This window comes from Tiliqua scincoides, chromosome 8 (assembly GCF_035046505.1).
Source record: "Tiliqua scincoides isolate rTilSci1 chromosome 8, rTilSci1.hap2, whole genome shotgun sequence".
Classification (NCBI taxonomy): Eukaryota; Metazoa; Chordata; class Lepidosauria; order Squamata; family Scincidae; genus Tiliqua; species Tiliqua scincoides.
In genome coordinates this window covers 30,082,353-30,105,938 of record NC_089828.1, presented here as the reverse complement: position 1 = coordinate 30,105,938, position 23,586 = coordinate 30,082,353, and the positions used below count along the sequence as shown (strand labels likewise).

Below are 23,586 nucleotides of genomic sequence, written 5' to 3'. Positions count from 1 at the left end.
TGTGTGAGAGGGAGTGTGTGTGTGTGGCAAAGTGAGTCTGAGACTGTGACAGAGTGTATGTGTGGACAGAGTGTGTGTGTGAGACAGAGAGTGTGTGTGGCAGTGTGAGACTGTGTGTGTATGTGTGTGTGTGGCAGAGTGAGTGTGAGACTGACAGAGAGTGTGTGTGTGAGAGACAGTGTGTGTGTGTGGCAGAGTGTGTGTGTGTGTGTGTGTGACTGTGTGTGGCAGTTGAGGTCCTAGCCCTCATGTTTCCAGAAGCATTGTGTGTATGTGAAGGACCTAGCATGAGTGTGAGACAAAGAGTGTGTCAAAGTCCTAGCCCTTATGTTTCCAAATCGGGTAAAAACAAAGCAGTGAAATTCTAGGTAGCTCTGTGTGTGTGTGTGTGAGTGAGAGAGAGAGAGAGTATATTAAAACAGTTTTGTGCTCTAACTTCCTGTTGCTTGGAGACTACAGAGCTACCTCAGGCCTCTGATAACACAGGCCTACAAAATTGAGGGTCAGAAAAGTTTTTCCTAAACTTTATGATGGTTTGATATGAATTTGGGGAGCCAATTCAAAAAATGGCGTCTGTTTTGTCCTATCATGTCTAGTTTTGGAGATATAGCCTCTAATGAGTTCAAGCAGCTTCCTCATGAAGAAGCCATGGTGTAGGCTTCCTCATGAGGAAGCTGCTTGAACTATTCACTAAAGAGGCTATGCCGTGTCTCCAAAACTAGATAGGGCAAAATGGATGCCATTGTTGGAATCAGCACTCCAAATATACCCAGGAATTGGTGTAATGGTTAACGAAGCAAAATGTGTTGGCCTGTGTAATCAACCAAAAGACTAAAGGCCTCTGAGATGATGTACCTTCTGGCTCCAAGGAAGAACATCCTAACAAAAAGACAAGTAGCCTATCCCTAGCCATTGGCCAGGGAAATTAGCAGCTGGATAGAGCTTACTTCCCCTCTCTCTGCCAGACCCTGCGCCAGCTACCAGTTTATCTCAGGGATTGCAGAGCTAAAAGAAAGCACCCTTCAGTTGTGTTATCATCCAGAAGGCTAAGGGCTACTTGGTTGTCTGTGTTGGGTATTTGCATTATTATTGCCATATATTCTAGATCACCTTGAGGATCACTTGAGCAAAAGGCAGAGCACACATTTATAAATGTGCACACATGCAGGGTTACCTCAACTTTCAGTTGTTTTGTTCCTTTTTCAAATTTTGAAGGAATGGAATAGGAATGTAATTTTTAAAAAATCAGTACATACGTACACAGAGTAACTTGGACTCTTTTGTTTTTCCTCATTTGAAACTTGTGGACTAGTGAAATCTATTGAACTTGAGTGTGTATTTTTATATACTTTCTGCGTGTGAGTGTGAGAGAACGAACAAAACAGTGTGTGTCCAGATTATTCCTGTGCCATCTCCATTTCTTGAGAAAGTACTTCAGAGAAGTTTGTAGAAATGCTGTGAGAAAGAATATGGGCTACAGCTTGGAGGGAACTCACTGTGCATAGTGAAGACAGGGTGATTTTTGAAGCCTGAAAGTAGCTTATGCAGCCTGATGAAGTAGTCTCAAATACAGTTGGGTAAATGAAGGGAGCACATGCACTAAGGGGCAAAGAGCAGGTTTATGGTTGAGCACATGCTTAGCATGGATAAGATGCCAAGATCTAGGGCTGTGTCTGCCTTTTCAAATTTGCCATGCAATAATAAGTGGTATAGTGGGTTATTTCCACACAAGGCAACTTGGTAATGTTCAGAGATTGACTGCCTCTGAACATGGAGGTTATGTCTTGCTGTTGTAGCTTAATAACCATTTATTTCATTTGTCCAGTTGTTGAAAAGAGAGGCCATGTAAGGTATTAGTCTTCACTAAATTTTGTGGTATAAGCTAATTGGGGAGAGGACATAGTTCAGTCTGAATTCAGCAGCCTCATAATGTTGTGGGTTTAGGCCTCTTCTGATAATGGATTTCTGGTAGCAGGAGTGGAGATCTGCTACTAGTTAGACAGTACAAGGCTAGATGAACAAAGCAACTGATGTGATAGAAGGCAACTTTGGAGAACAACAAAAAGAAGGAGGAATTTACAAAGTGTCTGTTGCAAATTGCAAGTAGTTGTGGCTGTTCTTTAGGAAGAATAATGTTCAAAATGTAATAGAGAAATTCCTTTTTTTTAGGACCAAGTAAAAGGACCTTTATTTTAGAATAGTCATGAACAACTGAGCAAGCTTTAGAGTTCCTTTAAATCAGTGGTTCCTAACCTTTGGGAGACTGGACCACTGATTATGCAGCTGCAGGAAGTTGTGATGATGCAATGACATCATCATGCCTTCGCCAATAGCTCCTGAACTGGCCTAATTTCAGACCTGTTGGAACCAAGGGAGGGTGGGGGCGCTTACACAAAGCTGGTGAAGTGAGGAGCACATGGCGCTTTGCTTGTCTGCTGGCTGCTAAGGCCAGCTGGCTCACAGACCACCTGCTATGCTCCTGTGGACCATGGGTTGGGAACTGCTGCTTTAAATTCTTGAGGCTAAATGTTAAGTAAATGAAGCACAATGGCGCAGGAAGGGAATGGGGTTTCTCGGTGAACAAAATGTCTTTGTGATAATCCTTGGAATGGAATGGGAGAAGTGTGGTACACAAGTGTATGGAGGCTAGGTCCTAACTTAATTAAGTGTTGGTATCAAAAGCTTGAGGACAGCAATTTTCAGCCTTTTTCATCTCACAGCACATTGACAAGGTGCTAAAATTGTCAAGGCATACTGTAAGTTTTTAACAACTGACAAGGCACACTGTGCTGTTGGGAGGAGGCTTGCATCCCCCAGTGGCCCTACTAATAAATGATCCTCCCCCCCACAATATATCAGTGGACCATTTATGGCACACCAGTGTGCCATGGTGCAGTAGTTGAAAATTGCTAGTCTAGGGCATGGGTCTCCAAACTCCGGCATGCAGACCCAATCCAGTGTACCATGATAATCTTGGGTGTGGTGTGGCAGTGGCAAAGGCTTACCATTCTGCGCCATGTCCTCCTTTTTTCGCACTCGATCTCTGCAGCCGCATGTGCTGGACAGCCACTTCCACTCCACTTTGCCCTACAAGGCTCTGCATCCCAATTTCTGGGGTGAAGTGGCTGTCTGGTGCAAGTTGCTGTCAAGATTGGGCATGAAAAAAGGAGGTTGTGGCACAGAATGGTAAGGCTTCACCCCTGCCAAGCTGCGCCTGAAATTATCATGATGCACTGCAGAGTGGAGTTGGGAGACTCCTGGTTTAGGGGAACAGAACCAGGGTTCCTGGGTGTGAGGTCCTGCAGCCATCATTCCTTGCAATGGGACAACTCCCTCCTCTTCCAGTTCTTGTTTACCTTTATGCTACTCCAAAGAATGTTATTGTTCTGTTGTTGTTGGATTATTGTGGCTGTTAATGACTACAGCAGTTGTATTATTTGCTTGTAAATAGGTGACTGGATGATGAGAATGGCTTGTCTCCAGGCTTAGAAGTTTCAGAAATGTTGTTTGCCAAAATAATTTGCCGTATAGACTAGTAACTTTTGTGGATTTATCTGCAAGGTTGTAAAATCAGACCGAAGGTCAGTTTAGTCTGGCATTTTGTTGCCAGCTCTGGCTAGCTTGATACTTCTGGAAAGCCTGTAGACAGGGCAGGAAGGCAAACTTGTCTTGTGTTCTCTGTGTCCTTACTGTACATAGAGTTTAATGCAAAGCATATTTAGTACTATTCTTTACAGGTGGGAGTACTTAAGGTGCTAGTACAGGAATATTGATTTGGTATGAAACAAGATGAGTTATTAGAACAATCCGGGAAGGGGGGGAGCCTTTAGCATGGTGGAGGGGAGCTATCTTGCTTTGGAACGAGGAAGGAAGAAGTCTGACAGGTGTTATCTCCCACCATAGGTTTCTGTGAACCTTTGAGGCCTCCAAAAGGAGCTGGTGAAGAGCTATGCTTGAGGGTCACTGGGATTTAACTGTCAATTGCTTGTGGACAATTCTGACTTCAGTGGTCTGTGAGAGTGCTGGTGAAAGGAGGTTTTTGAGTTGGATGTCATCTTGGTACCCAGCTCTTTTCCTCTTTAGATGGGGAGGCTATGCAAGTTCTGAATCAATTTTTGTAGTTGGTGATGGTCACTCAGTTTAAAGAGAACAATGCCCATGTGCCTGTGAAGCTTGAAGCTCTGGGAAGCTGAGCTCTACACAACTCCAGAGCTTGGCAATCCTGAAAGTCTGGCGATGTATGATGTTATCAATGTGCATTTGAAAATGGCATTGAGGTGCCATGCAGCAACCTAAGGGGTCTGTGCAGCAGTGTGGACTTCTTCGAGGAAACATAGATGATGTGAATGCACCTGCTAAGTTGCTATGTGGCTCCAGCGGTCAGGACCATGTGCACTTTTGCTGTACCATCTTCATTGGCTACCTGTACATTTCCAGGCACAATTCAAAATGCAGGTTAATTTCTGATAGAGACCTGATCTGGATCTCTTCCCATATCCCTACCCCCCCCACCCCACAATCAGGGAGACCTTATGGGTGTTTTCTCCATTGGATATGTGGTTCATGGTGACTCATTAGGCCTTTCTTTGGTATGGTGCCTAGCCTGGGAAATGCTTTCCATATGCGAAATCAATATTTTTATGCTTTTGGTGTTTCATGGGAACAGAAAACTCTTCAGATTCCTAACTGAAGCTTTTAGTAGTGTTAGCTCTATTGTAGATTTTTAAATAGTGCTGTCTTGGTTTGATGCTTTAGTTCTCTGTTGTGCTTTCATTGCTTTGCTGGTTTATTTGCCTTGTGGATTATTTTAGTTATTAATTTTGATTGTATGCCGAGTTTGGTTCTCTGAGGAGTGGGAAAGGTGAGAATTAAAAAGAGAGCAGAAAGAAAAGGTTGGTTGCTCCGATCACAGGATTATCCTCTGCAGGAAGCTTCATGCCAAAGCTAGAACAGTCTTTAGCTTCTGCTTCTTGGTCCAGTTGGAAGTTGAGTTTTTCCCCTTGGGGTATCTTTCTTGCCCTGTCCCCCCTTCCCCAGAAGAAAAACTTTGGTGCTTGTTAATCCCTTCTCATAAACATGCTTTCCCCAGTGTTTATGTAGCAGGAGTTAGATGAATCCCAGGAAGGTCTGGGCAGAACAGTACTTTCAAAAAGTCAAGCCTTGGGATTGAGGCCAAGGCCCTTCCCTTGTGAGACATAAGTGAAGAGGGGTGTGTGGATGTGAAAGATAGCAGAAGTGTCGTCTCCCTGTTACTCCTAGAGAGTAGGTCTAGCTCATTTCAGGGGTGAAGTTGGGAATTATAGTTCAGAGATCTTCCTGTTCTGTATCTCTGTTTCTGGTCTATCCCCTGCAGGAAGCTCCTTGATGGGTTTCTTTTGCCTAGAAAACAAGGTATTTCCAGAGCTGGTTTAGCTGCAGGAGGAGAGTTCATGTTGCTGTAGCAGTCCCCAAACCAGTGTTCAGAGTTAAGGAACTTAGTCTGTTCAATAGTATTCAGCCAGGCAGACCTGGCTATGGTTGCCTGGGTGCTGATGACATTTAGATTGCATTGTTGCCCCACACTGTGCAAAGATTATTCAGAAACTTTAACTGGCATAGAATGCAGCCATCAGGCTGTTGATTAAAGCCTGGAGCCAGGAGTTGTGACCATTTTACCACCCCCCACTGATACTTCCATCTGTGGGACACAGATTACTTGATAGACCTTTTCTTCCTATCTTGTGAGTCACATAATTAGTTATACTGCAGTGGGGCCTTTTCAGTTGTAGCACCTGGAACTCTTAATTGAGATTGGGACTGCCACCTCTTTGTGGGCCTTATGAAGGGGGAGTTAAAACATTTTTGTTCCATTGAGTCTTTGTTGTTGTGTTTCTGCACTTCATTGACAGCAGCTGGTTATTGAGTTGCTGCTTTATTTTTGTTTCGGATCTGTGTTGAGTTTTATTGGTGGTTTATTTTATTCATATAAACTGTCTTGAGCTTTTCCTGTCATGTTTGGAAAGGTGGGATACTTTAAAATAAATAGTTTAAAATAAATGCATAGAATAAAATTATTTTGGTATCACTAAGTGTACTGTAGCAGATTTAACCTGGAGGCACAGCAGTTCTGCTGGTGGATGCAGTGTTTTGTTTTTTGGCAACCTCAGCTGTCAGTCAAATCTAAATGTTACGGAAAAGGAGAAACTTTAAATTCTCACTCCTCTCTGGTGTGCTGCTCCTCTCCCCATTCTAGATTATTTGGAGAAATTAGAAACATGGAAGCAGAAGCTGTTCTGCTAGGCTTAAGCCAATGAAATTAGAAACATGGAAGCAGAAGCTGTTCTGCTAGGCTTAAGCCAATGAAAGGGAATACACTTTTACAGCCTTTGAGTTTACAGATCAAACAGTAGCTCTTGTCCTCTGTACTGTGGCTACTGTGGTTTCAGAGCTGTTAGTGAATTTATTCTCCAAACTAGAAAGAAGGTGAGTGTATTGCTGGGTTGCCTTTCTCTGTCACCCAGTCCTCTCTGATCTGCATTATAATTTCACTTCTGAACCCATTTAATGCAACCAGGTGAAGACCTGTCTAAGAAAGGGGGAGTTGTCTCTATAATATTTAGGAAAATTTGGTTAATACATTTAAAAACAGTTTTATTGACTACCTGTGGGTGCCCATGATTAATAGGGCAGCAGATTTCTAAGGCATATTAATATAAGTTGGTAACAAAAGCTGCAAATGGCAAAGGAGGCATTCTTTACTATGTGGGGGACGAAGACTAGGAATGCCTCTCCTAAAATGCTTGCGTGACCCAGGCCTGCACAACCTGCCTGCTTTCTTTAGGTTATTCCTTCCAAGCAGATGTAAATTGGTTGATTTATCAAGATTTACCAATCCTAAATTCTGTTCAGTGCTCATCCCACATAATGCAGGATCTGAGGAAACTTAAGGGGCAAAAAACCCTAAGGTTCTGAAGGAGATGGGGCTGCTAATGAAGTGTTGTTTAGAAGACAGAGAGAAGAGTTGGCTTATTCCCTGCTCTTGGAAGTGATAAATGCCTTGGGAATCCCTCTTGGTGTTGGTGCCTTGCTGGAAAGAGTCCAAACAAAACAGACTGAGGCCTCAGAAGGCCAGTGGAGATGATTTGTAAAGGCTGATGCCTGCCAGGATGACATGTGAGCCTAGCCAAAAGTGACGGCTAGAGCTAAGGAGATGGCTTGGAGAAGAGGAGGCCACATCAGCCCTTTGTAGCCAGGGCGCTTCTTTTGGGGGTTTTGCTGATCTGACTTTCAATCTCCTCCTCTTGTTTAACTCCCACATCTTACTTTCTTCCACTGGAGCACCTAAAGCTGCTTTGGATATCTTAGTTTGATGCCAGTCAAAGCAGCGGTACTGTCATATATTCAATCCCGAAACAAGAGTGGCTGCTCTTTGGGCTTTTGGGTACTGCAGCCTTCCCACAGCTCGAATGCTGTGTTGAAGTAGAAGCCCTGTACATGCTATTAGGAACACAGGAGGAGACCTGCAGGATCAGAGCATAACCTAGATGTATGTGGGAAAGCCAAGGAGCAAGAAGACAACCGTGCACTCTGTTTATTCATAACTGGTAAGGTAGATTATCTCTAAGTAGGGAGGTTCCAGTTAGTCGTATTAACATAAAGCTAAATGAAATGTCCATCCAGTTCAACATCCTGTTTCCCACATGCAGGGCAGGAAGACAACAGTCTTCCCCTGGTGTTTATTCCCCAACAATTGGTATTCAGAGGGAGGCAACATCTGAACATGGATTTCTCCTTCCATAATCTTGTCAGTCACAGAAATTTACCTTCCCCGCCACTAACCAATCTTATAGGAAAGAATATAGTTGGAAGTTACTTTCATGGTGAAGCAGTGTTGGCCAACACACTTATTTTTGTGGATTTACACAACTGGGCACAGAGCAGCCATAGTGTAGTATCTCTCGAGCTGTATGACCAAACAATACATTTGAACAGTTACATCAGAGTGAACCTCTGGTGGAAAAAAGGCTACTTGAGTAGCCTCAAGAGCTTCACATTCTTCCAGTAATGCTTACAACTATTTTGTGAGGTATGATTGTTTAATTTATCTTCATGCTACAAATTGGTAGTGGGGTAAAACATAATGGCTTGCCTGGTGGCTTCCCAAAGAAATCCAAAATGAGTTGATATTTGAATTGGAGACTTTGCCGTTCACATTCATTAGCTACTACACCGAGGTCTACATTGCACAAAAAAATCAATGAAGTGGCTGAATGTTTGTGTCCCTTGACCATACCACTTCAGCCTCAGATGGTTGTAAGATCTTCCACACAAAATTATTCCCTGTACCTTTAAAACTAGATATCAGAATCTGGGTTTGCCAAATTTGCTTCAGATCTGTGAGCTAGCCCTCAAATTTAAGAGCCAGATGAATTTTTAAGCTTTCAGGATTTTGTTTTAACAATGGCAACAATCTTCATCTTCCTCTAGTAAATGATCATAAATCAGATTTTACATATAAACAAGCATAAAGAACAACATATAGAATAACATTCTGATGTAAAACAGCAAACACTTTCACTGTTGCTTTGCATTTTCTTCTTTCTCAGCAGCATTGCTGCATGCATACTTCATTTTACAGTACAGTGGGCCTGCCATATTTGTGGGGATTTGGTTCTTGGGCTCTACGTGGATACCAAAAAATGCGAATGCTTAAATCCACAGATAAAATTGCATAAATTGTGTTAAACTGCATAAACAAGATGCTAGTGCTGGAGAGATCTGTGAAATGGCAGGACGCTACAGCACGGTATGCAGTATTTTTTGCAAGGTGTGTGAAATTCCCCCCCCAATACATATTTTGATCTTCACTTGGTTAAATCTGTGGATACCAAGGGCCCGCTGTATTAACTAATAAAAACTAATGCCTCAGCATACAGATGATGAACATACTAATGAGATTATAAAATTGTGTTCATGGATTTTCCAGATTGGTACACAACCACTGTGCTCCTTGCTTTGTGTGGTGCACAGATGAAATGTCCTCCCACTGTATAATACACAGTACAATGCACGCAATAGCATATATCGGTAAACAAAGAATTTGGCACTTGGATTCATTGCTGGAGATGAGCATTTAGGTGACCTAGTCACTGCACTTTGTTTAGCTATCTCAATAACTTGAAAAGAAGCAAATCACACTACTATTAAATTTCTGGGTGCCATGGTGACCTGGCACGTAGGACTTGTCAAGTCCTGCTTTAACCTATCCTTCTACCTGGCGTGTTAGTTTTCCACAAGCATCAGTTTTTGATGTGGTCAAAAACTGTGGCTCACCAGATGTGGTCAACTGTGTGACCAGCACTTCTGATGTGAAGTGGTATAATCCAGAAACAAGGTTGCCACCACCTCTGCTCTGATGTGCATGGATTCAAGTTATAAAGTGTAAGGGGGTATTTTCCCTGTTAATGTGAGCATTTTGTCTTGCAGTTTGAGTATATATGTGGGATCAGTTTGCTTCAGTTGCTAAGGGCCAGCGCCTGGATTGGATCCCTAATTGGCTTGCCTTATAGCCAGGTACTTGTGAGGAGTACACTTGTTAGTGTTTTAAAAGCAGTTCAGAAAGTACCTGAAACAGAACTAGACTTGTTGCTGGTTTCTCTTTTCTTGGTGTTTTCACTTCCTAGATGTTCTGAATACCTCTAGGGGTGAGGTCATGTTTGTTTCTTGAGTTCCTGGTCTCTCATTCCTTTGTCACTTTAAACTATTCTCATAGCTGGTTTGGTTGGTCGTGACATGTTTCAGCTCCCTTTTCTGCAACTGAAACATGAAAATTTAAGGAGAAATGGTCAAATCCTGGTGACTGTGGAAGGCCCAGAGAAGCTGGATTGATCTGCTGCCTGCTTGTCTTTCTGCAAACATCCCCTTCTTTTTCCTGGAGTAGGTGTGGTATTGCTGACTCCCTAATAGTCATTATTGAAGTAAGGGGTGGGGCAGAGGCCTTGTAGTTTTCAAGGGGCAGACTTTCAGAATGGATTCAGACAAGTGGGGTCATGCATGGTGCTAAAACCTGTGTTACAGCCAGGTTTACTTGATCATCTATGGTGAGTGAAGATCTCTGCCTAGGTAACCAGATTGGGAAGCTTTTAAAATTGGCTCTTTTCCTTCTAAGTTACACATTGCTTATATAGTTCCATTCAGTTTAGGAATAGCTCTGGCCCTGTTTGTGAAGTTGGTTACCACCCCCTTTCTTTGTCCAGATTTTTGAGCAACTGTGAGAGAGACTGCCTCCCCCTGGAGGGTCCGCTTGTGCAGTGGCTATTGGGTGGTTCTGACTTGTTTAGACATGTCTGCAGTGCTGAGGAGGGGCCAGCTTCCTTGTTCTGCTGCAGGCAATGAGGTCAAATGCCCCAGATAATTCAGAGCTGAGCACCTTACCTTGTTAACCTCTTGGCCAGTTCCTTACAAGAACATGGTGTGCAGCCTGTGCTTTGAGTGCGATCGCAACTCAAAGAAATGTTGGCCATTTTGCTGTATCTTGTGTGAATTGTGTAACCTGTTTCAGTTTGTCTTGGAAATATCAGCCTTCAAAAATGACGTCTTTGCTGCAGGAGAGTGTAGAATCAGACAGCTTTGAACAGAAATCAGCCAAGCATAACTGATAGTGTTAATTGCACAGTTTGACTAGCTAGCCAGATCACCAGTTCTCCCTTTGAGGGATGTGTGCTTGTTTGAAGCATAGCTGCTTTTAGATGTAGCATTTGTGTGTTGAGGGGCCCAGCTCAGTGGTAGAGCACCCACATTTACATGCAGAGGATTTCAGATTCAATTCATGGCACATCCAGGGTAGAGAAAGATCCCCTGTCCTGTCCTTCGATATCGAATTGCTTTTGCCAGTTAATGTTGGCCACTGGCTCAGTGTAAGGTAGTTTCATGTGTTTAGTGGAAAGTACGGGAAGGGGGGAAGTTCCCTTTTTGTGTTGTGTGTGGGTTTTTTTTGGGGGGGTGGGTGGGAGAGATTGTAGCCACTTAAAGATCAACTTTCCTTCATAGTGACCGCTTAAGGGGGAAGTCTTGGCTGTGATATTTCTCATTGTAGTTGATGGGGGGGGGGAGGGAGGGAGAGCACAAGAAATTTCACCTGCCATTGAGGCTGGGGTATCATATTGGCTAAAAGATGGAGCTGTTCATGTCTTGTCTCTGCCACGAACTCACAAAATTGTCTTAGGCAGGTCATTCACTGTTGGCCTCTGCTCCCCACTGTAATATGGGTATAATGCTTGCTTGCCGTGCGGTGTTATAAAGATTACATCGGGGTAGTACATGTGAAGCACTTTGCATTTTCAAAAAGTACAATACTGAATATCTTGTGTTGTTATACGTGACAGTGGAGCTGACATTTTAGCTGGCTGCCAAAGCCACCAAACTTGTAGGAAATCACAAACGCACAACATGAATAGAAAGATGCAGAATGTATTTGTCGTTTCCAGATTGTGCTGTAAATGTCCACAAGAACTGCAAGAACCTCTTGCCTGAATGCAGCAGTGCCCGGCTCAAGGTATGTTGACCCTTCTCAGTTTTCTTTAAAAAAACACCCATGTATACAAACAAAATACACTGATGAAAGTGCTAAGCTTGGCCAATATTCCTATGTGAAACAATCTTCAAAGTCTTGGTTCTCATTATAAAATCTTGTAAAAAACCAATCTGTAATCTTCCAGAACTGCCTCATTGAGGTAAGGCAAGTGTGATCTACGTATGTAGGAGAATGTGATGGAAGAATCCTGAGACCATCGATTGCCCAGCTTTGGGCTGTGGTGATTAAAAAATAACTCCTCACAAGAAAACAAGAACTTCAGGGAGAATGTTTCTAACCCGAACTGCTCCCTGTTGTGCTAGTTTACTACTTGTGGGCAGTTCTCCCCCTCCTTCACCAGAACTTGGAGCTGTTTCAGCCCAACCTGCCACCTCAGAATGCTGAATGTGTGTACACCAGGCCTTTGAGTTCAAAATTTCACTGTGTGAGTTTTCCTGAAGGAACTTTAATGAGACCTGGATAACAAGCTTGAGTCACAAAAGTTATTCAGAAGAGAAAGCGACTGTGTTAATTTATTCATTAACAAGGCAGAATTGGTTGAAAATGCCCTGAATTTTGTTGCTTTTCAAATTGCTCACAATCACAATTCTGTGCACAGAAAGAATGATGGTATTACAGAAATGGACACACCTTTCTATTCTATAGCTATGATTAGCAGTTTTAGCAAATGCAAAAAAGAAAAATCTTAAACGTGACAGATAAATCATACCATAGAGGTATGTTTATTGGTAGCTTTTGATTTATATGGTCTTAATTTCCATGTTTTCGAAAAAGTGCAACTTGCAAAATAATACTAGAAGTCTGATTTATGTAAGCTCCTTTTTGAAATAGTAAATCGTCCCATGCATCTGCGTGTTTGGCCAGTAGGAGTGATGTGCAAAACTTGGCACATCTGTCAGTTGTGACACCATATCTAGAAAACTCCCATCATGCACTCAGGCAAGGCTTTGTACCTCATGCTGTCGTATGCCCACTGCCTCACCTGGTTCTCTCTTGGCAGGGAACTGTTGCCTCTGCTCCTCTTCTCCCCTCCTTATTCCCTTTTCAGCTCACTATGTGGGCATCCCATTTATTGTGCAGAAGGGAGAGGAAAAGAGGCAGTGTCTCCTTCAGTCCAGAGAGGGTGTGGAGAAGGATGGTTGACTTCTAAAGGGCACCCCAGATGGTGCAGGGAGTCGCTCTAGCGGTGTGTAGGTATTGCACTGCTGCCCTGAACACTGTCAGCCACTGCTAACACACATTTTACTTCCTTAAACATTACAACAGTTCCTGGGTATATTTGGGGTGCTGATTCCAAAAATGGCATCTGTTTTGCCCTATCACATTTAGTTTTGAAGATATGGCATAGCCTCTTTAGAGAATGGTTCAAGCAGCTTCCTCATGAGGAAGCCTACACCATGGCTAATTCCTATCAAATAAATAAAGTTTGGGAAAATCTTTTCTGGCCCTCAATTTTGTAGGCCTGTGTTACTGTTTCTGAGGAGTTAAGAGGCGGTAGCACCCCCTTCCTCCCACAGTCTGAATGAAAGAAAGCCATTCTGGTTTCCTCCTGAGCCCTGCTGTCACCTGCTCACCCCATGAACCACAGGAGCTGGGGGAGACGGCCCAAGAGCCACTGAAGGTGGCACAGATGTTCTTGAGCTGCCTGTTATTCTGTCTCCAGCTGTTCTTTTTTCCTTCTTTCTGTCCCTGTCCCAGCTGAGGAAGCATACTTGGCTATGCAGTGTTACTGAGAGACCTTGCAAGGGGAAAAAAACAAATGCCTTGCAAAAGACACTGTTATCCAACTTCTCTAAAACATCATGATATTCGACGTCTGACAACAAATTGTCTCAGCCATCAACACTGGCAACCTTGTTGGTCCACTCCCAGTAGCCTCCCTTTGTAATTGCGTATTGTAGGAGTCAGTGACTTTTCCCCTAACAGATACCAATCCCGTATGTTACTGTGGGAAAGCAGTTTCAGGTTACACGTTTTCAATATATGTGCCAGTTACTGAGAACATAACCCCTGCATAAATCATGAACTACCTGTATATATGTAGGTATGAATGAAATGGTTATCAACAGTGGGGCCAGAAAGGCCCTGATGTGCAAAAGGTCCAACTAGTGACATTTCTATGCACAGCTCAAATGTGCACAAGGTGTGCAGCAATTCTTGAGGACCAGCACTCCTATTAATCTGTTGCAGCAAACTCAACAGAGAGTCTTGTAATGTGTAATCAAAGCTTTCATGAACTATTAGAGCAAGTAATGGAGTTTTAGCTCATGAAAGGTCTGGCAGTGTTGGAGGGCCCAGCTTCAATCCCTGACCAACTGTGTTTAAGAGTGGACCTTGGGAAATAGGCTATCCTGATTATATTGCACTTCAGTAATTGACTATGGGAGCCTTTTCTGATGCTTCCCTTGGTGGGCAGTTTCAAATGCAGGGGATCTTGGTTTAGTTTGGGTCTCCTGGTGGAAAGAAATGTCTTAGGTGTTCTAGCAATCTGTGTTGCTGAAGCACATGTCAGCCACTCTTTCTCACAAGTCAGAATGTAAGGCTCATCTCCAGGCTTAAAAATGCTTTTGTGTTTTTTTCCTCATGCAGCAAAAGGATTTACCATATTGCCCTCCTGGCTCTCCTCAAAGTTCTCTTCAGAATTCTTCAGGTTTGTACAAAAGATCTGTTTTCTATGCCTCTTTAAGGGATCATGGTGTCATCTTCAGATATCTGTTTATCTTAAGACTATAAATGGTAGGAATGAAGAAAGGGTTCCCTTTTTCTCTAGGGAATAGTCTAGTCTAGAATAGTCTAGAATAACCTCTGCTATTTCTTTAATTTTATTCTGCTTTACCCCACTTTGCTTTGCAACCTCAACAACAGCGCCCACAGAACAGTGAAAATCAATACGCTGGCTTTTCATTGATTGCTTCTTCCGCAGCTGTGAAATGGAAAAAATATATCCTGATTTACTTGCTTTTGTTAAATTGTGCCATGAGCAGAACTTGTTAAATGATGTGTATTTTAACCTTTTCCCTGAATATTTTCAAAAATGAATTTATTCAGAGAAAGTGACCAAGGTGTGTGTGTGTGGGGGGGGGGGGGCAAACCCAGAGAAAAGTCAGAGCCTAGAAAACTGGAATGAGGTAGGAGAGTTTTTTAGCCTTGGGCTTTTTACTGCCAAGCATAGTGCTATCTTGGGCAGTAATGCCTGCTATTTGACACCTTTCCAAAGAGGGCATTGCCTTAGCTGTGTACTTTCCAGAAACCATCTTGCTTGTGTTTGTTCACAACTATCCTGCACTTCAGTACTTGGGGATGGGTTGTCACTAAGTGATTGGGCCTATGGGTTTTATACTGAGGGTTCCAGGGTCAGTCTCTTGCAGCATCTCTTGTTTTAAAACAGATTAAGTAGCAGGTGATGGGAAATACACCCCTGCGCACCCGAGGCACTGGAGAGCCATTGTCAGTCATAGCAGACAATTCTACACTAGATGGATAAGGATCTGACCCTGGTTCCAAGCCAACCCTGTCCCTTGTTTAGAGGAGGAACAGCTGTAGCTCAGTGACAGACTACATTCAGAAAGTCCCAAGTTCAATCCCTGGTGTCTCTAGTAAAAAGATCCTAGGTAACAGAGCTGGGATAGACTTGTTGCCTACCAGAGCAGATAGAACTAGATTAGATGGACCAATAATCTGACTAATAAAATAGCTGCCTTTATTCATAGGATTCACTATCTGAATCAAAGTCTTGCCTAAGAAAGGCGGCAGCGGCAGCAGTAGTCAATAATGGCCTAACTATTCTACAGAACACTGAGTAATATAATCTTGTGCCCCTAGAGGCTTACAGTCTAGATCAGTGGTTCCCGAGCTGGTGGGTCCTGACCCACCAGCCAGGAAAAGCCCCATTTCTGATGCCTTAAGGGGTGTGAAGGAGGAAAGGCAGCGACACAATTGGCAGGATCATGTGCTGATGGGGAAGAAATTGTTTTTAAAAAATCTTTCTGCTAGTCTCCCTCTGTGTGTGTGTGTGTGTGTGTGTGTGTGTGTGTGTGTGTGTGTGTGGGGAGCCCACAGATGCCTCCATAGGGCTCCCCAAGCTTTGGAATGTCTCAAAATCATGATCGCGACCCACTTCTGGTTTTGTGGTCACAAACTAGAAGTGGGTCATGATCACAGATTTAGATATTCTGAGGCTTGGGGAGCTCTGGAGGCATTTTCCTGGTGATCGTGTTGCTGCCTTTCCTCCTCCCACACAAATACTTAGGTGGTTTCCAACTTCTGAGGAGAAGTTTGGGAACCACTGATCTAGATGTATTGTGTGGCAGGGAGTGGGTAGGTAGTGGTAAAATGGAAGGGATGGTTGCACTAGGGCTGATTAATGGAGGCTTGACTTAGACTGGTTCAGAAACAGCTTTGCTCATCTTGAGGAAGGACTGGACTTTGTATATATAATGCCTTCATTAGGACCAACCTAAAAGTAAAGTAATACAGGTTAAATATCCCTTACCTGAAATGTTTGGGATCAGAAGTGTTTTGGATTTCAGATTTTTTCAAAATTTGGAATATCTGCATGTACATAATGAGGTGTCTGGGGGATGGAACCTAAGTCCAAACACAAAATTCATTTGTTTCATATACACCTTATATAAATACATAGCCTGAAGGTAATTTTTTTTACAATATTTTGTATATTTGTAAGTGGGTCTGACCCACTTCGGAGACTTGAAGAGCAGCTTGGTAGGCAAGCATCAGGGCGCACGATTTCCTCACTTAAAAGGAGAAACTTCATCTTATGCTAATGGTTGCAGATCTAATTGCAGGCTGCCATACCCAATCCCAGACCACAGCCTCCAGTGCCCCCTCACTCTTGGGCATGGAACTTCTGCTGAAGCTATCTGGATGAGGCAAAGGAGAGAGGTGGAGGGATTCCACAGCATGGTGACCGCCAAGGGATATTCACGGGGAGAAGACAAAATAAGCACCACACACCTGAGCCTTTCTCTCCAGAAAGTATGGAGAGACAACGAGCTCCGGGAAGGAGATGTGGAAGCTGGAACTTTGATGAGGAACATTGAGGCGTGTCTGTCTTTTCCTTTTGGCGCTCATGTTCTGTTCCTGTCCTTTTCACAGCAACTAGACCTTTCTTTCTGTGCAAGGAAAAACCTCACCTTCATTTCTATTTATCAAGCTGCTATTTAAAGGTACAGGAACAGAACATGAGCAAAACAAGATAACGCCAACCATATATTTCAGAAATCATTAACATGAAACTCAAAGTTTAGGATTTTGAGTTTTTGGATTTCAGGGTTTCTGATACTTAACCTGTATATCAAATGACAAGCTTTTGAGGACTCTTCATCAAATAGATCGTAAGTGAAAGGCTGAGAAAAGGGGGGACATGTAGGAGATCTAGCATTCTGCAGCTTTAAAAATCTAAATATCATGTTGGGGTTTTCATGTAGATTTGAATCAGTCTCTGAAAGTTGTGATACAGATTCAGTACTTGTGCAAGGCTGTTTAGACAAAGCAAAGAATGGTTGAAGCTCCCATTTTTGGAAGGATAAAATCTGTTGGTTAAATCAGTCTCATTTCCAGTGCAGACTTAAAGCCCACAAGTTCCTTCCATAGCAGAGATCAGGGGGGAAAAGAAACAGTGCAACAAGTAGACACATTGTACTGTCAAAGTAGGAGACAATTTAAAGTGGTAGACTAGACCTGAAACACATCTGCAGCTAAATTAGATGCAGTGGAGGAGAGCATTTCATCCCACAGAAGTAGAATCCTATTGTCTGGTGGTAAAAGATTATCCTCCATTTTTGCTTTCTTTGTCAAACAGCCCTGTGTGTATTGAAATTGTCTTTCACTTTTCACTGGCGAAGTCAAACCTGTAAGAATACCCCTTACTAAATCTGTAATCCCATCCTTAGGTTTTTATAAATGCAGACTGCTGGGGCCCTACATCCAGTGGTGTCACTAGGTTGGGGAAAGGGGATGGGCTGCTCGGAGTGTTAGGCTCAAGGGGGTGCATCACCACATCACCTGAGCCTCCCTTCAGTGATTTTCAGGTCACTTTAGGCCTAGCCTCTGCTTTCTCTTACCATCAATAGTTTTCCCACCGCTCACTGGCGAGTTAGTGCAGCAGCTGGGCTTGAAGCAGCCTGAAGATTGCAGAAGGAAGGTGGGCTTTTTGCATGCAAGAGCCTGGAAGGTTGGGGATTATGTGATTATGTTGCCATGTCACCCCTGAACTTCCAGAATGCCAAGCTCCAGGTAAGAACTGCTGCCTCAGGTACGATCCGCAGTAGGGACGCCTCTGCCTACAGCATGCCCCATTTTATTCCATCTGTCTTTTTTTAACCATCTGCCAGCTGAAGACTCCTGTTACTCAAAATCTAGCTGTTTGATATTTTGCAACTTTTGGTTGGCCCTTGTGAAGGCATTACTGTACTTTGGATTGTGGATTTTTTTTCTTTTAATGAACTATCCACTTGGGGCATCTGGGGTCTTCGGTGAGGGGCGAACCCTCGTGTCCTCACTAGTCTGTGGTGTTTGTGTCACGGATGTGAGATCCAGGGTTAGGGGCCAAGATTCTTCCCTGGGCCCATAAGGGTATTGTGAAGGCTGGAATACCCGGCCAGTGGATGGGTTACTCCAACCCTTGTCCTATTCCCAGGTGGTGGTGGTGGTGGTGGTGGTAGTAATAATAATAAGTATTTATATACCGCCTTTCTTGATCGTCAGATTTCTCCTCTGACTTAGCTGTCTTGTGGGTCACTTGGATCACTGTTTCTAAGCTTCCTTATCGGCTGAATGCAGTAAGAACATAAGAACTGCCCTACTGGATCTATCTGGTCCAGCTTCCTGTATGTCACAGTGGCCCACCAAATGCTTCAGGGAGCACACAAGACAGCAAGAGACCTGCATCCTGGTGCCATTCCTTGCATCTGGCATTCTGACGTGCTAATGTATAGGTAACCCCACCCCTTCCTCCCCCCTCACAAACCCAAAAAGTGTTCCGCTCCTCAGCTCTGTTTGGTTCACCTCTTCATAATCCCAGCTATTGGGATCCTGCTGTGCCGTCCCCCCTCTGTTAGAGCTCTCACAGTGGCCTGGGCTTGGACCAGCCAAAGTGGGAGGTCCCCTGCCTCTTCCTGACACAGCTTGCCTGAGGGTGTGGCGGTGGGATGGCATGGCGCAGCCTTCCATGCTCCAAAGTCTTGGGCATGTTGGGAGACGGTGTCTTGGGTGATGCCTGGGGAGGCTTGCACCAGCAGTCCTAGCAGCAGATGAGCCTGCGCCATCTGGCTCACCAAGGCTGTGTTGCAGTTCAGCCCAGGCAGGTGGTCCTGCCCCAAAGACAGAATCCATGGCAGTTGGAGCTGGTGAGGGCAATCCAGTACCCCACCTGAGGATACAGGTATGGGCCTCCCTGGACATGAACCAATGCATTTAGGTGTGTGTGGTGAGGCTTGGATGCTGGTCCTTCCAATATGTTGCCTTCCAGACATATTTTGTAGTCCAGGTTATTGCCATTCAGTCTACAAGAAGACCAGTCAGAACTGACCAGTATTCCTTGCAAAATGGGATATGATTTATTGTGGAGACTTGAGACTCTGGGGTTGATTTCTGCTGTTGGGATAACGCAAAGGTCCAGGGTGACTTTAATGGCTCCTAATCCCTAGAATGATTTTATCTCCTTGACAAGGAACACTTTGGAAACTAAAAAAAGAAATAAGGTGGCCAAAGAGGGGGGAGTAAAATGAAGATAACTTTTGTGGTTGAAACAGCTTTGCGGTACACAGCTGGTCTGTTGCAAGAAGGGAGCAGTAATCAATATCTATTCTCAGCAGTGTGCAGACTGTGCTAATTGCACTCAGAATGCAGTTTCTCTGCTTTCACCAGTCTGTTCTTCATGGAACTGACAAAACTGCCAGCACTGGGGCAGAAAGAGTATATCTTTAAATGTTGAAGGGCCTACAGAGAAGCAGTGTGGTGTTCTTTATTATATTTTTATGCCAAGTTATATGTAAAAATTTGTCTCCCAGAGCATTTTAAAATTGAACATGCAATTTCAGTATTGGGATCTGTATATAAATAAGAATAAGACCCAAACCTTCCTTCCCTCAGACTTGCAAGTCCCCAAAGATGAGAGAGACAATGAAAGGGAAAGTGTATGATACAATCTTTTCTTCCTGTTGGGGACAGGTAGGAATCATCCTAGCAGTTATACTGAGATGCAGAAACCTGGTGCCACTGCAAGCTTGATCTCCCTCTCTAAGATTGGAATGAGGAAGGAAAGGCCTAGTTTTGCTTTGGTGGGAAGAGGCTTTACCCAGCCCTAGCTTTTCTTTCAGCAGTGAAGCTGAAATGTTTCCCTTACTTGCACTGCATGAGGATGATCTCTGTATTTTTCTGATCTATAGAGAGGGGCAGGGGTTCCTCTTGCATCCCTCCTTGCCTGAAGGTAATGAGACACTTGTTTTAAAGATGGGAACCAGTGAAATTGTATTCATACTATTCAGAAATATTTTTTTGCTAATAGCAATTTGTGAACTGTGTTGATACTTTACATAGAAAAACTAGGTGTAAATATTTTTATTAAATTCATATCATTCCTGTGTGTGTGTGAGAGAGAGAAAGAGAGAGATCTGCTCTACTCTACTCTGGAGGCCAAAACTTGTTGGGCCTAATCTGCAGTAATACATTTATAGCATTGTTTGCGTATCTTGTTCTTCTTAAAGGCTCTTGAATTGACAGTGACAATTGCTGTATACAAGAACAGTCTGTCCTTTTGGTCTTATAGTTTACGATGATACAAAACAGGGCTCAGGTCCTGCTGCAACCTTGTTAGAGTTGAGTCATTTCCACTGCAGCTGGCCCTCCTTGCCAGGAGCAGGATGAAATAGACCCAGATGGGGGCAGTCAGTTGGATGATTATGATAATCTTGTTTATTTGCAGCCAAATATTCTGGGAGCCAAGGAAGCCTTGCTGCTCTCTTTTTTCTGTCATTTAGGTCAGCAGCTTTTCAGCATTTATGTGTCAACCCAGGGCAGAGGAATCTACCCACTTTGCAGCAGTTGTCAGTGCTCATGTCCTTGCACAATCTCTTCCTGTGGGTATGGGAGAGTTTGGAAGCAGAGATCTTTTAACTTTGGCATCTAAGCCAAAATCCATGATTACCAGAGTCCTGGCTACTCTTTAACACAGTTAGTCAGAAGTAAGCCTTCTGTATTCAGTGGAGGGGGGCATCATTACCCTTTGCATCTAGGTAAATGCATATGAGTGAAGCTGGTTGGCATCATTCCTGCTGGGCTGTAGAGAGTCTTTGAAGCTCAGTGCAACTGTGAGGATAGTACCTCCCAAATTCAAATTTTGAGCCAGAGGGAAAGAGTGACTCTTGTGTTGGATTGTGAACAGGCAGCCCTAGTCTTCTCCAAAGCTGAAAGTCCAAGCACCATAGCCCCTCACTGCCAAAACAGCTAACCCCAGCCTTTGTTTCCAGGTTGGAGGTGGAGATGGATAGTCTCCATAGCTTTGTGAGGACAACCCTTGCCCTATCCCCAGTTTCAAAGTGGAGAGGAAGGCCGTGGCTCCTCTTGTTACTCTTTCATATTGTGAGCAGAATTGTGATACCTTGGTGGGGAACACATTGTGTGTGCATGTATGCATATCCCTCCACCTCCAAGGCTCACTCCCCTAGTCAGTAGCATCCCTGTGATTCCAGTCAGAGGTGGGTGTGGGTGTGTGGTTAGATGAGCCCACCAAAACTGCCTGCCTTTATTGAATGGACAGAACTAAATCTTAAACATCAGTTGTATGGAATGAACCTAAATAATAAAATATGGTATGTTTATATGTAGTTTCATGTATGTACATACCATGGCATACTCTAAAGATTTTAGCAAATCATTTGGTGTAGGAGGGGTGTTGTCCATTCATCTAACTCAGTGGTTCTCAAACAGTTTGTGTAACGCTTCCCCGTCCCTTTAAGGGAGGGGGGAAGGGGAGGGGGCAGCAATGTGACCTCCAGGATTGTGTCACTAAGGGGGGCGAGGGGGGGTGCTTTGCACTTACTTAAAGAAGGCAAGGCTGCAGGAGGTGCGGGGAGCCCTGCGCAGCACTCCCCAAGACTTGGAACGTGCACTTAAAGCGGGCGCAAAGCACTTCCGTTTCGCAGGAGGTGCTTTGCGCCTGCTTTTAGCGAATGTTTGAGGCCTCAGGGAGTGCTGTGCAGGACTGCGCAGGGCTTCCCGCACCTCTTGCAGCCTGCTGCATCCCTGCCTACATACAATGTTGGCAACCTTCAGTCTCGAAAGACTATGGTATCGCGCTCTGAATGGTGGTTCTGGAACAGCGTCTAGTGTGGCTGAAAAGGCCGATTCGGGAGTGACAATCCCTTCCACACCGGGAGCAAGTGCAGTCTGTCCCTGGTCTGTCTCCCTGGCTATGGGCCTTCCTTCTTTGCCTCTTTGCCTCAGACTGCTGGCAAAGTGTCTCTTCAAACTGGGAAAGGCCATGCTGCACAGCCTGCCTCCAAGCAGGCCGCTCAGAGGCCAGGGTTTCCCACTTGTTGAGGTCCACTCCTAAGGCCTTCAGATCCCTCTTGCAGTTGTCCTTGTATCGCAGCTGTGGTCTACCTGTAGGGCGCTTTCCTTGCACGAGTTCTCCATAGAGGAGATCCTTTGGGATCCAGCCATCATCCGTTCTCACAACATGACCGAGCCAACGCAGGTGTCTCTGTTTCAGCAGTGAATACATGCTAGGGATTCCAGCACGTTCCAGGACTGTGTTGTTTGGAACTTTGTCCTGCCAGGTGATGCCGAGGATGCGTCGGAGGCAGCGCATGTGGAAAGCGTTCAGTTTCCTCTCCTGTTGTGAGCGAAGAGTCCATGACTTGCTGCAGTATAGAAGTATACTCAGGACGCAAGCTCTATAGACCTGGATCTTGGTATGTTCCATAACATAACATAAGTGCAAAGCACCCCTCCTCGCCTCCTTTAGCAACACTAAGCGTCGCTGCCCTAGCCCCTCCCCCACAAGAACTTACTGAGGGAGTAAAGCTCCCTCAAAGTTTGAGAACCTCTGATCGAGCTCCTTCATCTTTCAACCACACACTCTCTCTCTCTCCAGGTTGTTGCAAGGATAACGGAATTAAACATCAGTTGTAGACTGTAAATGTGGAAGAAATTTATCACTGTTAACTGTAAGGATAATATTTCTGGTAAAGCATGGCCTAATCCTCACAGAGGACCCCCTTCTCCTAAGATGTCTGTGTCATATACACTCCCCCTTCGCAGTACACCACCCATCATAATGAGGATCATTTTGCTTGAAGCTGTTGGAAGAGCATTTCGTTCAGTCTGCCTCTGTTTTTGTTAAGGTAAACGTATAAAAACATTACTCATAGGGATTGCCTCCATTTGGGGAAGTAGGGGATTTCTTGTTACCATGTCTCTTTATCTTTACACTCCATATTTTTACTACTGTCCTTAAAAGCTGATTTTTGGTGAATATTGACTTTGCAACTTTCTGGGCTTGCAGTGTACTCTTGAATAGCCCGCCCATTTGAAATGGTCAGAAGTGCTGCAGTATTTGAATTCAGTTTAGTTCGAATCTGTTAGGCTGTTCTCTTGAGTGCCTGGGACTAAATCGGGAGCACTGAGACATCTGGCTTCTTGGAGAAGCTTGGTAGTCGTGAGGATTTTTCCCCCCTCCCCTTTGTACTGTCAGATAATTCTCAGCTTTGACATGAGGCATTTTCTCCTTTCCATGGAAGGGTGTGAATAATAATGTGTTGTAGGTTCCTGTCTGATGGTGGTGATTTTTCCCCACCCCTGTGCTAAAAGAGATACTTTGCAATTTTCAAAGCAAATTGACACAGTAGGGACCAATTTCCTGCTCTTTGGACCTGCTGGTTTAGCCAATAAGGAACGCTGAAGTGACAACTTTGTAGATATTTCTAGAAGGATCACACAGCAGTATAAAGGTGGAGCGTTTTGGGGCCACAGTTGCTATGTGCAGCCAGTTT

The 23,586-nt window shown here is 44.1% G+C and overlaps 1 protein-coding gene across 2 annotated transcripts in view; it reads left to right on the top strand.

The window, feature by feature from the left end:
• Positions 1-23,586, top strand: part of ARHGEF18 (Rho/Rac guanine nucleotide exchange factor 18) — a 79,111-nt gene that overhangs the window by 32,786 nt on the left and 22,739 nt on the right. For both annotated transcript variants that reach the window (XM_066636064.1, XM_066636065.1), the window contains 2 exons: positions 11,466-11,533; positions 14,162-14,222. In XM_066636064.1, the coding sequence (XP_066492161.1) occupies positions 11,466-11,533; positions 14,162-14,222 (129 nt within the window). The remainder of the gene's footprint in view (positions 1-11,465; positions 11,534-14,161; positions 14,223-23,586) is intronic.